This window comes from Cryptotermes secundus, unplaced genomic scaffold (genome assembly GCF_002891405.2).
Source record: "Cryptotermes secundus unplaced genomic scaffold, Csec_1.0 scaffold1951, whole genome shotgun sequence".
NCBI classification, from domain to species: Eukaryota; Metazoa; Arthropoda; class Insecta; order Blattodea; family Kalotermitidae; genus Cryptotermes; species Cryptotermes secundus.
Window position 1 is genome coordinate 174,731 of NW_019727443.1, and position 15,719 is coordinate 190,449.

A 15,719-nucleotide genomic window follows, 5' to 3' on the forward strand; every position below is an offset into this window, starting at 1 on the left:
GAAAGAAAATCATTTGGTATGATGATGTTAACAATCACAGTACTCCAGGAAGCTCAGTTATGTTCCATATGTTGCATGAATGTGGAAAACTAGTACCTTCAATAAATGCAAGCATATTTTTATCACAATTTATTTGCCCAATATAAAATCACATGTAACAAAAATATATATTTATTGCTATTAATATTATTACTATTTGGTCCCTAGTATTAATTTATTTGGTTGTAATTGACATGTGACTACACTGAGCTGTTATGTACCAACTTAAGGTGACAAGTGGGCAGATGTGCCAAGCTCATCTTCAAATGCATGTGAGTAATATACTGAGGAAGAATTAAAGTCACTTATTAAAATTCGATGTTTGTTTTTGGCCTTGTTTTAAAATAAATGTACACAGCGATCATGATGAATACAGCTCCCAGTGTTGGCAATACAATAGTAAACACCCGCTTTTTATTTTCCACAAAATCTTTCTTCCTTTCCCGTTTCTGTTTATTGGTCTCCTTTACTTTTCCCTTCAGCTGTGCCATTTCCTTTATCACCAGTTAACGCTGATCTGAAAACTGAAATAACATCACAGGCAACCGATATTCCACTAAGTGCCACGTTGACTTCACATTCTTCAAATACGATAAAATCTAATCAACGTACTTACTAAATGTGTTTAATACACGAATAACTATGAAACTGCCTAATTCCACCACAACAAAGTTCCGGTCGAGTGCAAGTTCTTACGATTGACCGCAAACTACAACCCACCTACCCCACCGTTCTCCAAGTTCTGCAATGTGAAAATAAACGTAAAGTAGGGATTAGAAAGGAAAATGTGCGAAAAATCATACGATCGGCTGCGCATTATCAGTATAGCCAACATGATTAGTACAAATCATCAGGCTAGCCAATGTATCATTCAATGTGGCAAACCCGTGATAGGTAGGTTTTGAAGAGTGAGGAAGAAGCAGCGAATGTAAATGTTAAATGTCAATTGAGATGTATGGCAGCAGAATTTCATGCACATATTTGTTGTTTGAGGTTCGCACCTACAGTTAACCTTAAATGGATGTATTAATTATTTTGTAATACGTGGAATATTTGATACTGACATTAAAATATTTATTTCCTTTAGATAATGCTGCAATGACACACTTGCCTGCTTGTAGTATTAACATTCAAGAAAATGATCCAGAGTGTGACAAGAAAGGCTGTGGTTGCACACAAAAGACGAACTCACGTTTCTTCTCACAGGATAGTGCAGTGTATGACTGGAGAGAATTTGTTTGTGGTTGGGGAGCAGCTTTTATTAATATTTCAATCACTTTCCCAATCAACAAGCTAATATTCCGACAGGTGAGAAGCGTAATCCTTTTTTTTTCTGTTCATGTAACCGTTTCCAATTTCTAGCCTATTCCTAATTTTTAAAAAATGTAGGAGGCTTATGAGATCACCTTGCTCATCTGTGTGTCCCCCTCACCCCATGGTTGAAGGGCAATGAATACACATGCAACAATGCAAGAACTGTTGGATGCGCTGTTTTCTGTGTGGTCTGTGGCGTATCATGTACTTGATATGTATTGATGGGAGAGCAGGTTCTTCCCAGAACTTCTTGTTTTGAAGAATGATTAAATGACATTATCACTTAGACACTATAAAAGGCAACCAGTGTTGAGTGAACAGTTTCACCACTTCTTTACAGGTAACCAGTTGTGGCAGTGAAGTTGGATTATTGTGTTTGGAATAATAATGTTATAATAGATGAGAATTCATTGACAGGTTGGTTATTTGGTAGGATAGAATGGTTGACATTTGTTCAAGAAACTAAATAAACTTCAAGTTCAGAAACAAATCAGTGCTTCTAGAAAGAGTATTTTTATTTGTTGAATCATGGTTCATTTCCTGGTAGGGACAGATGTTTTTCTCTTAGTCACAGTGTCTAAATCAGTTCTGCAACCCACTCAGCCTCTTGTGCAATAAATACTGGGGAGGCCCTGTCCCTGATTGTGTAACAAACATGGTGTGAGGCAGACCACTTATCTCCATCTAGTTCTGACGTTAACAATGTGTGGAGCGATTCCTCCACGCACCTCATATTCTTCCTGGCATAATTTGACACAAGGAAAACTTTCCTTTTACCCTTACATTGACAAAATATTTTTCAGACAAACTGGCATTGTCTATGAGGACCCAGGTCAAATACAGTTACTTATTAAGTGATACCACAGGTGACTTTCTGATGCAGGTTTGGCATTTGTCAAGGACCTTGCAGAACAGACGTTAAGTCTACCTGAAGAGGCAGGTCATTTTTACTTACATATTGCATGGCTACATGTCCATTCTCCTCTGTTATTTGCCTCCATCTCTTGACCTCCATTCATCAGAAATAACTAACTCACTCTCCTCATAACTCTTCCTTAGTCATTTTCCTAAATTATCTCTCTGGCATCCATTTAAGGAATCATAACTTGTCTGGGATGTGTTGTTATCTCCATGCCCAACCCCCCAAGTAGGAAGGCCAGGAGCCACCTTTCATCTGACCCCTATCCTCAGACCTCTCCAGTTTTTATGGTCCTGTCATAAACTTACATCCTACTAGCATAGCTCTCCAGGTTACTGGGGTACTCAGACCTTCATACTATTTCAAGTTATAGCAATGGTGAGGAGTTCTTATTTTAAAAGTGTGAATTATTAAGGCATGGTAACTTGACAGGCGTAGCTAAGGAGCAACAGAGATAACAAGGCATGAATTATGAAAGAGATTAATATTACTGAAACAAATGTCTAAAGCAGTGTTTGCCAACCTTGTTATACCTGTGGCACAGTTTGTTGTAGTTTTGAAATTTATGGTACAGTGAGGAGTCAGATGATGAAATGCACTGAGTAGGTTAAATGGGGGGTGGTCCTTCCATGGGAAAATTTTGAAAAAGACTCTTATCAAGACATTTGAGCATAAAAACTTGATAATTAAGATGAAGTATTTAGACTGAATATGTGTATTTAGCATTAAAAACTCTGTAAGGTCAAGTTAACCCTGTAACAGGCCTTGGAGGCCCATAGGATTGTGAAATGTCAAGGCTCCCACATTTTCTAAACAGTTGGCTCACATATGGCAGTGAGGTTGTCAGCTTTATGTGCTGGCTGTCCTTTACCCCCAGGAAGATTCCCAATACTTGTTTCTGTTAGAGGCTGAGTCATCTCCAAGTGTGGTTGGAAGGATTTAGGTCAATTGAAAAATCCGATGGCTTCATCAGGAATTGAACCTGAGACCTTCTGGCTTGTAGCATAATGCCTCAACAGACTATGCTACTGTGTTCCCCCAAGAAAAGTTCACTAGGAAAACAAAAAAGAAACGTGTTAAGTCAGGCATGTGGCACACCAGGGTGCTGTTTCTGGAAAGCACTGACCTAAGTGCAATGGCTATTGTCTTCTGGTATGTGAGGCCATTGGTTTGGTAGACAGTTACAAACATTCCAATGAACCTGCTGCGTCCATGTTCTGGGTAGAAGACAGCAAAGAATGTAAAAGTAGCATGAATACAGGGAAAGGGTAGAATGGCCATGATCGGGGTCTTGTTTTAACTGCGTGTGGATGGAACTGTTGTTGGAAATGGGTTGACATGGTAAGACTTGTCTTTTCCCATGATGTTACTGAAGAAAATATATTTCATTTTAAAATCTTTTATAATGGTTTGTTCTAGATGCTGCATGGAATCGGTGTTGGTAATGCTGCTGGCCAACTATCGAGTGAAGGTTTCCATTATCTGTATCGTGGGATTCTGCCTCCATTGTGTCAGAAAACAGTTTCATTGTCTATTATGTTCGGTGTATATGAGGAATGCAGGAGACCACTAGAAAATGCAGATGTACATCATTACTTGTCCAAAGTCATTGCATCAATGGTTGCTGGTACTGTCGAAGCTACATTAATGCCATTTGAGCGAGTGCAGACGTTGCTTCAACACCAGCATTATCACACACATTTCCGTAATACATTTCATGCTCTGAAGGAAATAGGTGTTAATTATGGGTTTAAGGAATATTACCGTGGACTGACACCTATTCTTTTACGAAATGGACCTTCAAATGTTTTTTTCTTTTTCCTACGAGATGAAGCAAATTATTATCTTCCACAACATGATTCATGGTGGGGACAGGCATCACAGCAGTTTCTAAGTGGTGCTTTAATTGGAGCTTTCATAAGTACAGTATTTTATCCTCTAAATGTTGTCAAGGTACATTTGCAAAGCACCCTTGGTGGGAAATTTCAGAATTTCACGTCGGTGTTGGTTGATCTGTACAAAGCAAGAGGTTTCAGGAATATGTACAGAGGTGTACATATGAATTACACAAGATCGTTTATAAGTTGGGGTGTTATAAATGCAGCTTACGAATTCCTCAAGAAATATGTGTTTTAATTCACAATGCCATGTTAAGAGTAATGTGCAGAATGACTAATACCAATTATTCTAGAGTATAGGCAGCCCACTGAAGCCTATTTTTCAACCATACAATAGCGCCCCTAGCGCCAACCTTTTATGTATATTGTTTACTAACATAGATAATCAAAGAGGCTGTGACAAAAATCGAAGCGGGTGTAAACAGCTGTGAATGTGAATGAACCAATAACAGAAGACAACGTGTTTCAACATGGAGGACAGTGTGTTGTCTTTACAGAAGTGGGCGATAGTGTTCAGTATTGTGTTTATGTTTCTTGAGGCAGTGGAAGGTAATTATTAATTACGTTATATAGGTGTATATGTATTTGTGTTTTTCCGTTAATGTCGTTAACCGACTTTATCAACTTGAGCAAAAGCTATATTATGGTGTCACTGCTGGTCATGATAGGATTTGTTACCGTCTTTTTATTAGAAAAGCCTGAGTAGAATTGCAGCCTGCGAGCGTAAGATCATGCCATATTATACAGTGAAATGGATTTATGTATTGGAATTTGTAGCCGTGTAGGTAAGTGTGTTAGGTTAGGTTAGGTTTAGAGATGAATCAGTATACGTGATTTTTTTCGAGTAAGATGGCGTTTTTTTTTGGTGCAAAGGCAGCAAGCAATATTCGAATGTAATAAGAGGTGAATGGATAAATTATATAGTGAGGACGTACTTCGAGAATTGTTACAATAACTGAATGAAAATATTTTTAATGTATTGAACATATAAAGCAGATGAAGGCAGCAAGTAATAAAATCGCAGTGTTTTAGAAGGAAGTCATTGTGAAAAGAGGCTTGTTGAAAGATATAAATGTGAATGGGAGGATATTATTAAACTGGAACTCAGGAATATAGATTGTGTTTATGTGAATGGTAATGATAAATTTCTGTCGTGATTTATGAGTGTGTTATTATGTAAGGACTGAACATGAATGGTAGTTATTTTGGACAACCAGACATATTTTATTACAGTTTTTTTTTCAGACTTCCATATTTTGTTGCTGCAGAGATCACAATATACTGAGATCCCTTTCTCATGTGAATTTTGATTGTTATTGTGAGTTACATGAAATGCCATTAAATTTCCATATCTACAATATTATTAAGTTAAGCTATCCCTATAATGGGCCGTGAAGGCCCATAGGCTTGTGATACCTACCTTGATAAAATGGTACACTGAGGTCACAGACAGAAGCCCAATGGATTGAGCACTTTTATATATTCTTTGAGATGTTAAGCTTCCCTCTGTATTCCTCTCCAGCCATCCAGCCTGTTGCAAGCATGGCTATCGGTAGTGACAATCACATGAGTAACCTTTACCACTGTCAGATTCATAGGAGTGGTTAGTTGACATAAGCCAGATGGAGTGGAGGGGGAATTTAGCACTAGGCAGAGATGGGAAAGTCACTGTTGCCATTGTTCGCATCATTCATGGAACTTTCCATGGCCTCATTTCTAACCTGGTCATAATTGGATGTGTGTGTATAAAAACAGTGTTGTTTATTAGAATTGTGGTCTTCTGTGCTGTAGGCGGGCAACATTTCTGAGGAACATGCTGCCTCCATCTTCAGGGTTGAAGTATGTAGGTTCAGAAATAGGCCTGGTTATGTAGAGACGTTAAAGGAAGATCATCATGGGACCCAAGGGGGGAGGTGAAGATAGAAACTCAGTCCTTGCTCATGGGAAGAAAGTGACGAAGAAGTTGTCACCATTATGAAGACCTCAGACTAATACTGTTTGTGCCCATAGGTAGATCAAACCAATATGTGACATGTGGCTCCGTACTGAAGTTAATGAACACAGGTTATAAGGTCCGGCTGCATTCGCATGATGTGAAGTACGGTACAGGCAGTGGTCAGCAGTCTGTAACAGGCACCGATGTGCAAGAGGATGTTAATTCCCACTGGGCCATTAAGGCAGAGACTGGAAAACATTGTATCCGAGGGTAAGATAAATGCAAGAGATTGTCTCGAGATGCTAAGGTTCTCTTAGTGATGGCTATGAAGAGTACTTCTGGTGTCTTATGGTTTGGATAGCCCAGTAGAAGTTTATTGATGTTTTGGAGGACCATTCTGCTTCCATGTTCAGGATCAGAAAGTAACCCAAGCAAGAAGCAGGCAGCAAGTTGAGAGATGTAGGCAGTGTGGTCCTCTGATATGCTAATGGGCTTGTACCAGACTAAATGGCTTTATATCCCAAAAGATAAATACTCTTCAAGTTGTTTGTTTGCACTGTTACATGTGCATAGATATCTGAGAATAATACATTTTATGTTCACAGACATACCCCTGTAATTAATATACACAATTCTATTTGCTGTGAACATAATTGTTATATTTTGGGTGTATTTCACATGATGTTGCAGAAATGCAGCCGTTAGCGTCATCCTGTCCATCCACGTGTAACAACTTGAGATCCACTGAATGGAATTAACATGAAATTTGATATTTTAGGAATTTTACAAGAATTTGTTGAAACATTCCTATTTTGTTAAGAACTGGAGAGTAGGAAATAATTTTGCATGAAGACCTACACACATTTTGTGCACTTATTGTACCCTTTACACTTGCTCCATAAGAATTATGGGTTTTGAGATAATCAACAGAAGGTATTCTTATGCTGTGTTATCTGCTGGACTGATTTTTCCCACAGCTCATCCGGGTTGCCTGTACATTGTTATTTACAGGAGAGCATTGTGTGTTAATATTTGTGAACTGAAAATGTAGGAGTAATAATCCATAGAAAATGGCAGAATGTTTACATTCTGCAAGCATTTCTTAATTCTTTTAAAGTTAGTTTTTGTTTCTGTTAAGGTGAAGTTGGTTGAGGCACAGTGTTACAAGCCAGAAGGTTGTGGGTTCGATTCCTGATGTAACTGGATTTTTTTCAGTTTACCTAATCCTTCCAGGCGCACTATGACCCTGGGCTTGGCTCAGCCTCTAACAGAAATGAGTACCAGGAATATTCCTTGGGGTAAAGGGTGGCCGGCGCGTAAGGCTGACAACCTTACCGCCTTCTGTGAGCCAGCTGTCTAGAAGATGTCGGAGCCTCGACGTCTCACAACCCTATGGGCCTCCACGGTCTGTTACAGGGACACCTTTGCTTTTACCTTCTTTATGGACAAGCTGACTGCCTCTCTGATGTCTTGCTATTGTACCATAGACCACTGTAGGTCGCAGTGCAAGGGCCGAAGGGGCCTACCCCTCAGACATGCATTCAGTACCATATGAAGTGTAAATTTGCTAAAAGATTTTACAGGTTTATGACATCCATTTCTGGGGGTACTGAGATTTTTATGTTACAAGCTACTCTCACTCTGACTGTGAGAAGCTTTACTCGGAGTTACAGAATTGCAGGGAAGCTTCAAAGAGAGTTAGAGAGGTGCCTTAACATTGGTTTTAAAGCTCTTGGTATAGAGAGTGAGAATGCAGCTGATGACAATGGAGGGAGGCATGCAGAGGGGAGGGAGGTAGCTGCTAGGCAGATGACTCACAAAATGCAATACAGAAGCCTCTTTTGGCACGCATCTATCCCACACATGGGAGTCTTTACTTGCTTATGGCATGTTTAATTTATAAGTTGTAATTATATTAAAGTCAGGTACTAAAAGTAGGTACTCTGTTTTAACGGGAGTCAGGATAGCTCAGTCAGTATATTGACAGGTTATGGGTTCTCTTCTCAGTAGTGCAAGATCTTTCTCTTCTCTGCAGTGTCCAGACCAACTCTGGGGCCCACCCAACTTCCTATCCAATGGGTATTGGGGGCTTCTTCCCCAGGGGTAAAGTGGTAGGGGTGTGAGTGAAGATGACCATCTCCTCCATCTGGGTAGTGAGGTGATGAATGATAGAGCTGTACCTCCACTTCCCCTAAGTGCTTAACTAATTATGCACAGGGACAACTTTACATTTTATGTTACTCTGTTTTGATAGGGAACCTGTTAAATGTGGTGACATAATCAGATTACAGCATCTGGCAACATCAAGAAATCTTCACTCCCATCACTTCACCTCTCCGTTGTCTGGCAACCAAGAAATATCAGCATATGGAGATGAGCTAGGTATGTTCTGAAACCCATTCCTTTATATCCACACTACCGGTATACTGGGTAACAAGATGGCACTTAGCTTCATTGTAAGTATGAAATGTGTGCAGTGGACATCTTATAGTGTGTATTATTAGTAAATAGTATTTAATTATTATTACATAATTTAATAAAGTTAAAATTTCACAGCATGAAATTAAATTTGTAATACCTCCATAGAAATATTGTCAGAAATAATGTTACTTAAAAAAAGTCATCTCACCTGAAAAGTAATCCAGATTCCTGTAATATGAACTCAAATATTAAGGAGGAAACTCCTTCTGTTCCGTCTTCAGGATTTTCCATTATTTTGAACTTAAATGGCAGAATGCTGGGCTGGTGAATAGATTTTAGGGCATTCTAATTCTTCACAGTTCATATTTTCAGAAGAATATGTTATAAGTGAAACTACATTTCCAGAGTATACATTGTAAGTACTATGATGAAATGGACCAATAGTGTATTCCTCTGGACATCAGTGTCTTTCAGTATTGTACCTTAGGTCTGCAGCGGATGCTGTGTGTATTCTGCGATACCTTCAGAAGTGAATGTGACGTTAGTATGTTGGGAACGATTTTATACCCAACTTCAGTGGAGACTGTATTGTGAAATCTGTGAAAATTTTCTATTTGAGTTATTCGTATGTTCTTCCTAGAAGCCAGGATAGCATACTCAGTAGAGCTACTGGCTACGGGGTGGATGACCAAGGGGTCGAAGTTCGATTCCCAGTAGGGTCAAGAATTTTGTCTTCTCTGCATCGTCCAGACCGGCTCTGGGGTCCACCCAGCCTCTTATCCAGTGGGTACCAGGCAATCTTTCCCCTGAGGGGGGTGAAGCTGACCACTCACCTCCATCTCGTGCCAAGGTCAAGAAATGCGGATCTATACGTTCACTCCCCCCTACATCTTCATGGTGTAGTGCGTAATTAGTTAAGCACAGGGAAATCTTTATTTTACTTTCACTTATGTTCTTCCTTAAGACATCTCCATTGCATCCGTGTTCCTCCACAGCCCCTTGTCTCCTCAGTTTCTCCCCATGTTGAACTAGTCATACATGTTTATTTTCCCTTATTTAGGGGAGGGAGATACAGGTGATCACTGGATGGTGATTTGTGATGGTGACTACTGGGAGAGAGATGAAGGCATTATGCTGAAACATGTTGATACTGAAGTGTAAGTTGGACATAATTTAAATCAGATGGTGTATTAGAAAGATAAATACAATGAAATTTCAGTACTGAAGGGCAATAAACATTTAAAACCATTATAATGGAGAAACAGATACAATAAACACACAGCTGTAATCAAAGCTGCACTTTTATACATCCATATGTCAGAATTAGATACTTGCATAACACATTAATAAGGCTGTTTATTTCATATGATTTTAAATGGAAGATCGTTTAGAGGACTGTGTACTACACCCCATGCACTGCAGAAAATTGAAAGAACAGCATTAGTTAGTTTTGATCTGCATTCTGTTGTGTATCACTTTGCGTGGCACAAACTAATTAGATCAGCTTGGGGTACTTGTATTAAAATCACCACAACTTATGAGAGTAGCTTGCTAATCAACTATGGATGGCATCATCTGTGACATACTTCATTCTTTCACATGACCTGNCAGCTTGCTAATCAACTGGTAATGCATTTCTGTTAATGGATGGCATCATCTGTGACATACTTCATTCTTTCACATGACCTGTATGTGCTGTCATTTGAGGAAAGTGTTCCAGGTTTTTCTGTGCAGCTGCATTAACTGCCAAGCAACCTTGGTGTTTTGACCAGGTAGTTTTGTGGCAGGCCTTAACAGTCAAATGTTAAGATCTGTTGAGGTTACGATTATATCTGAGAAATTGTTTAAATTTTGAGAAATCTTTATCAGTAAGTTCACAGATATATGACAGCTTAAACATGCAAGCAGTGTAGTGTGTATATTTTCCTCTGTTGTATACCCAGCAAGATTGATATTTTGCAGTTACCTGTCAGCAACGACACGGACCTATGGACGTCCAATAAATGGGCAGTCAGAAATTGTTGGAGTCATTTCTCCAGGTGCACATCATGTCCACTGGCAGGCAATGGAGGGATTGTTTATACATCCCAGTGACTTCAATCCAAAGCAGCAAATGCATCATGAACCTCATACGGAGCTTTAGAAGAATTGTATTTAATTTTACTTGGTGCATTTCTTTGTGATATAAGAACTACTTTGTCTTATTTGCTCCTACTTTTCTTAGTTGGTTATTTAATGATGCCATCAGAATCGAGACTATACAGTGTTGGCATGTTACTATTGAAATAGTACACACATGGTGCAACAAACCCACTGGCAGTGATGAAAAATTAAGGCCAATGAGTGAAAAAATTGTGAATTTATTAAATCGCGCGCTCTCTTATTTTTCTCTGGATGTCAGGCTGTAAATTTGAACAGTAAATATGAAGGCTATCCAGAAAGTAAAGCTACAAAGTCCAGAAAATATTTGTAAAGCATTTTTTTGGGAGGGATTCACATGTAGCATTTTCACAACACACCTTTATTTACTTTTCAATATAGTCACCATGGATTGCAATGCGCTTAGTGAACCTGGGAATTAGTTTTTTTTATTCCAGTGTCGTAGAAATCTCCCACCTTTAGTTTTTTTTATTCCAGTGTCGTAGAAATCTCCCACCTGCTCTCTTAGACGTTGAGAACAGCTCTCGACACTTCTGGACCTTGTTGATGAAGTTCACTGATGGTTAAACGTCTGTCAGCATGTAAATTTTCATCGGATTTTTGGATGATTTCATCAGTGGCAACAGATGGCCTTCCACTCCTTATTTCATCATGAACATCACTTCTTCCCTCTTCGAATTCACAACACCATTTTGCCTGTGAGTAACATCTTCACCATAAACAGAAACAAGTTGGCAATGAATTTCAGTAGCAGTTTCTCCTTTTGCATGAAGACATCAAATTATTGCACAAATTGACACGGCCATTTTAAACACAAACTGGGAGCACAACGTTGCCACAAGTGTGGCCAGTGAACTAAGCCCTGTCATAGGGTTCCTATCTCACATGGCAGCACTGTCATTTCTTGTTACTATGTTGTATAAGGGAGAGCATCTTATATTCTTGGTTAGTCATGTGATGGTAAGTTGGCTGGTATGGAGCAGATACAATGGCATGGGTAGTGCAATCTGTGAAGTAGAATATTTATGTGATGAGTGAACAACTGAGTCAGTACTGATTCAGATGTATATATATAATCTTAAGTCATTTAGTGAAGTCTGGGGCTTTAATTCTAAAATACAATACATAATTGTGGGGCTAATCCAAAGTATGATATCAGCTTTAAAACTTGCATTTTTTTTCCTTGTAGTAATGTAGCATATGGATGTTGATGTTGGAACAAATAACTGTGTATCCCAATCTAGTCTCAACCTGAAACATGTTTGCTAACAAAATGAAGTCAAATTGTTTTTCAGTGTAATCTAACACTTTTCTTTTCATCATATGTATATAATACAGTGTTATAGCAAAGACAGTACTTTTATTGCACAGTCAAATTCAATACAGATACACATTATGTCATGAGCTTGAAAAGCTTAGTCTGTATATTGACTAGGCTTTGGACTGGACATTGAAGAATTGGGTTTCAATTCCTGGGAGAAGTAGAGGTTTCTCTTTACACCATGCCCAGGCTGGCTCTGGGGCCCATCCACCCTCACCCAATGGGCATTTGACGTTCTTTTCCTGGGAGTAAAGCAGCCAGGATGTAAAGTCGACCACTCACCATCATTTAATATCAAAGGTTAAAGACTGGAGCTATACCTCCAGAAGAAGGTCAAGGCCCATCCTGGGGCTGTAAGTGCCAGTCCTTTACTTTTTTTACATATTGTCACTGGCTAAGAATCATCAGTTTTAATAATTATTTGGTATGCTGAATGATACAAAGAGAAATTTAAGCATATGTTGTAAGTTAGGTTGGTAAACTTTGTAGATTGATGACTTAAGTTGTAAATATAAGTGTAAGTACATGGAAAATAGCCGATAAAATAAACTGGTTAAAATTATCAGTAGTTTTGATGGATGTCATTATCACATACTGTTTACCTCAAGGTAAGCATATAAAAGCCATCAAGACTGTATCACACAGATATCTGAAAAAAGATCGTGAGCCTTTCATACAAGTACAGCCCTCAGCATTTCTCTGACAAGAAAATATCTCACTCACTCACACAGCTGAGCCCTTCTTGAGATGCTGCCAACTGTGCAGATACTCAAGAATTTCCCAGCATTTTATGGAACCTGAAGTTTCATTTCCATGTTCACAAGAGCCCTCCACTGGTTCCTGTCCTGAGCCAGATCAATCCAATCCATCCCATCCTATCCCAAATCCATTTCAATATTTCCACCCACTTACACCTTGGTCTTCCCAGTGGTCTCCTTCCATCTGGCTTTCCCACCAATATCCTATATGCACTCCTCATCTCCCCCATTCATGCTACATGCCCTGCCCACCTCATCCTCCTTGACTTGATTGTTCTAATTATACTTGGAGAAGAGTGCAAGTTACGAAAAACCATGCAAGCACACATCAGTAAACTTCTAACAGACTACATACAGCTCAAGAGATTATATTTTTTACTCTATGAGAACCTCAGATCTCACTCAGGGTTCTTCCTGTCCCTGTCACAATGCCTTTGTAATCTAACCTCATCTTTACTCATCACTTCAACCCTGATGATGGAGGCACCATTTTTTTTGATAAATTGCTATCTACAAGGCCACACAATGGACAACTCAGAAGACCACAACATGAAATATGTTATAAATTCTTTAGAAGTATCTAGTTGTATTTAGAATCTTGAAAATATTTGAAGCGCAGTAATTTTTCTAATAGTACAACTGGAAATATAAAATTTAATGCTCCCCATTTTCCAAACACAATAGAAAAATTATTTTGGACATCTCTGAAACTTACTTTAGAGTATGAATTATGAATTTCATTATGCCCAGTCATCCTAATCTGGCATTGTCCAGTGAGAGCCAGATATAAATGATGAAGTCCAAAACCGAATGTGAACACAGAAGTAGGCACCAAAACATTGAACATTGCAACAAGTAAAAGAAATAAAAGTTCTTCGTGACCTGATAACCACCGTCCAAATGCTATGGGAAAGAAACAGCGAGAACTTAGATGCCACAAACTTATTGTGTCTTTCTCTTGACTTTCAAAATGCTCAAACAACAGCGGAAACAAGCGAATGTCCACATACAGGCTGACTAAACCTACATACATACAAAGTATAATAAAGTGACCCATATTTTTCAAACAGATGCAAGCTCCCAGAAACAGGCAGTGGTGATCACGCTGGATAACACATCTGTTGCACAAAGGGCAATGATGACAGTTGAATGGTGTATTTGTGAGACATTTGGAACAGTACCATATTTTTTGGATATCTGTATACTGTGATGAAATGCCTTGATTCATATTACTTTTATTTGGAGTCTCCCAACATCTGTGATTATAGTGACTTTGTCCATATGTCACAGATGCATTTCTTGGGTTTATGTCTAGTATCACACTGTTCTTGTGCGGTACATCGTCTGTTATCCTTGACACTAGAGGATCGGCATTTGAATGACTGATATGACATATAGCAATCCAATTTACATACACTTCCACAGACATAAAGATGAATATTATAAAGCTGCTGTTGGCACTGTCAATGCAGACAGTAACACAAAATACCAGAACTGTGAAAGTTAACGTTAATATTGGAAGTATCCTCAAAATCTTCAAAAGGTACACATTCATTGTAACAGAGTTTCTTCAAGTTACCTTGTCTCTGAAACTCCACACATGATCACATTCTCATATTGTTTAGAAAAAGGTAACATTACTATGTGTTTCTATGTTGTAGTCAGTTGGTAGTAGTTATGAAAGGGAACAGAAGATTACAGTAGTGGAAAGTATGCTTGAGTTGGTACTGCTGTGACCATTTTTCCCCCCAGAAATGTTCCTGTAGATAGTAGCATTGCTCTGGGCATATTGTTATTCTATCAAATTCAGTATCTTACTATTGGTGTAGCTGTCTTCTAAACGTTGAAGCTAGTGAGGTTATGTGTTTTTGATGGAGTTTTTTACAAGTACCCCACGCTAGTGTAGTAACAATATGGATTCATTGGAATTGCTTCATCATTCAGAATCTGTTGAAAGAGAAATAAACAATTTAAACAGGTCTATTACTACTGGGAAACAATATTATCCAACTGAGATGTTGGGTTTTTGGACTTTATCCATCGTCCTGGTTTTTTTAAGATAACATAGCTAGCCTCAATCACTGGACCAGTGTTTGAGGCTAGCTCTTTCTAACGGACCCAACTGAATAGGTGTTTTCCTTCACCTGAGGACGGAAACAGATCCAGTTTCCGAAACGTCGTGTTTTTATTTGTTATCTTAAAAAACCCAGGACGATGGATAAAGTCCAAGAACCCAACATATCAGTGTGTTATACACCATCGTCAGAATCCTATAGTAACTAATATTATCCAAGTTCTGAATACCTCAATACATGACTAAATGAGTACAAAATAATTTTGTTCTACAGAAAGGGCTGTCATAAAATATTGTAGTTTCAGGAAAACTAAAGAACTGGGTTTGGATCCAGCCACATCAAGGTAACGAAGGACATGAGAAAGAATAATGCGGCCGGTGGGAGGGTGTAAATTTCATGCAAGTTTCATATACATCAACTAAAACAACCAAATTTAACCTAATAATTCATGCCGTGCACGGGTGGAGGTCTATACGTACAATCAAACTTTCCGTCCTTTAGTACGTTGCTTTCTTACTAACCTTGTTTGCTAAATACTAAATTCCACACGTCAATAAATTTCTTCTACCGACACACCGTGGAATTTGAGTCATTAAGGAAGTTTTACAGAATTTTCCACCCCCTCCATTGCTCACATAATGAAGACATACATAGTAATACGTGGAAATACGTTGTAAAAACGAAAGTGATTTTGGCCAGTGTACAAGGAACAAGAGTATCTTATTACGACCCAGCTTTCGGGATTTCTGCCTTCGATATACATGAACTACATTAACATACTCGAGCATGGCGGATATGACATCACATGAACTCCGTCGTCAGCAATTTCAGCCATTTTCGATAATCAAGGAATGGGCACTGTAAAATACGAAAATGCA

The 15,719-nt window shown here is 38.7% G+C and overlaps 3 protein-coding genes and 1 long non-coding RNA gene across 5 annotated transcripts; 2 read left to right on the forward strand and 2 right to left on the reverse strand.

Annotated features, from left to right (window-relative positions):
* The first annotated feature begins 655 nt into the window (after positions 1-655).
* Positions 656-4,423, forward strand: LOC111864863 (solute carrier family 25 member 51). 2 transcript variants are annotated; one of them, XM_023852427.2, is made up of 3 exons: positions 656-933; positions 1,127-1,347; positions 3,692-4,423. In XM_023852427.2, exons 1-3 carry the CDS (start codon positions 825-827, stop codon positions 4,406-4,408), a joined length of 1,047 nt encoding a protein of 348 aa, XP_023708195.1. In that variant the 5' UTR covers positions 656-824; the 3' UTR covers positions 4,409-4,423. The 2 variants fall into 2 exon arrangements, with proteins under 2 accessions (XP_023708195.1, XP_023708196.1); XM_023852428.2 differs by lacking the exon at positions 656-933 and adding an exon at positions 940-1,032.
* Positions 4,424-4,622: 199 nt separating this feature from the next.
* On the forward strand, positions 4,623-12,576 carry LOC111864865 (stromal cell-derived factor 2). The gene is made up of 5 exons (XM_023852430.2): positions 4,623-4,719; positions 6,181-6,376; positions 8,361-8,488; positions 9,588-9,684; positions 10,490-12,576. The coding sequence occupies exons 1-5, from the start codon at positions 4,641-4,643 to the stop codon at positions 10,668-10,670; spliced, it is 681 nt and encodes a 226-aa protein (XP_023708198.1). The 5' UTR covers positions 4,623-4,640; the 3' UTR covers positions 10,671-12,576.
* Positions 11,150-15,663, reverse strand: LOC111864866. Its single transcript, XR_002842865.2, has 3 exons — positions 15,363-15,663; positions 14,585-14,713; positions 11,150-11,694 (listed from the first exon to the last, which is right to left on the reverse strand). It is a non-coding gene; the product is annotated as an uncharacterized LOC111864866 (long non-coding RNA).
* On the reverse strand, positions 13,033-14,578 carry LOC111864864 (putative ZDHHC-type palmitoyltransferase 4). Its single transcript, XM_023852429.1, has one exon. The coding sequence runs from the start codon at positions 14,319-14,321 to the stop codon at positions 13,347-13,349; it is 975 nt and encodes a 324-aa protein (XP_023708197.1). The 5' UTR covers positions 14,322-14,578; the 3' UTR covers positions 13,033-13,346.
* Positions 15,664-15,719: the final 56 nt, after the last annotated feature.

Excerpts from the sequence above, each read along its gene's own strand:
- LOC111864864 (XM_023852429.1), bottom strand. The coding sequence starts at position 14,321 with ATGAATGTGTACCTTTTGAAGATTTTGAGGATACTTCCAATATTAACG.
- LOC111864865 (XM_023852430.2), top strand. The coding sequence starts at position 4,641 with ATGGAGGACAGTGTGTTGTCTTTACAGAAGTGGGCGATAGTGTTCAGT. Across the intron at positions 4,720-6,180 it reads GTTTCTTGAGGCAGTGGAAG|GTAGATCAAACCAATATGTG; the intron begins GTAATTATTAAT and ends TTGTGCCCATAG. Across the intron at positions 9,685-10,489 it reads AAACATGTTGATACTGAAGT|TTACCTGTCAGCAACGACAC; the intron begins GTAAGTTGGACA and ends GATATTTTGCAG.
- LOC111864863 (XM_023852427.2), top strand. The coding sequence starts at position 825 with ATGTGCGAAAAATCATACGATCGGCTGCGCATTATCAGTATAGCCAAC. Across the intron at positions 934-1,126 it reads ATGTGGCAAACCCGTGATAG|ATAATGCTGCAATGACACAC; the intron begins GTAGGTTTTGAA and ends TATTTCCTTTAG. Across the intron at positions 1,348-3,691 it reads ACAAGCTAATATTCCGACAG|ATGCTGCATGGAATCGGTGT; the intron begins GTGAGAAGCGTA and ends GGTTTGTTCTAG.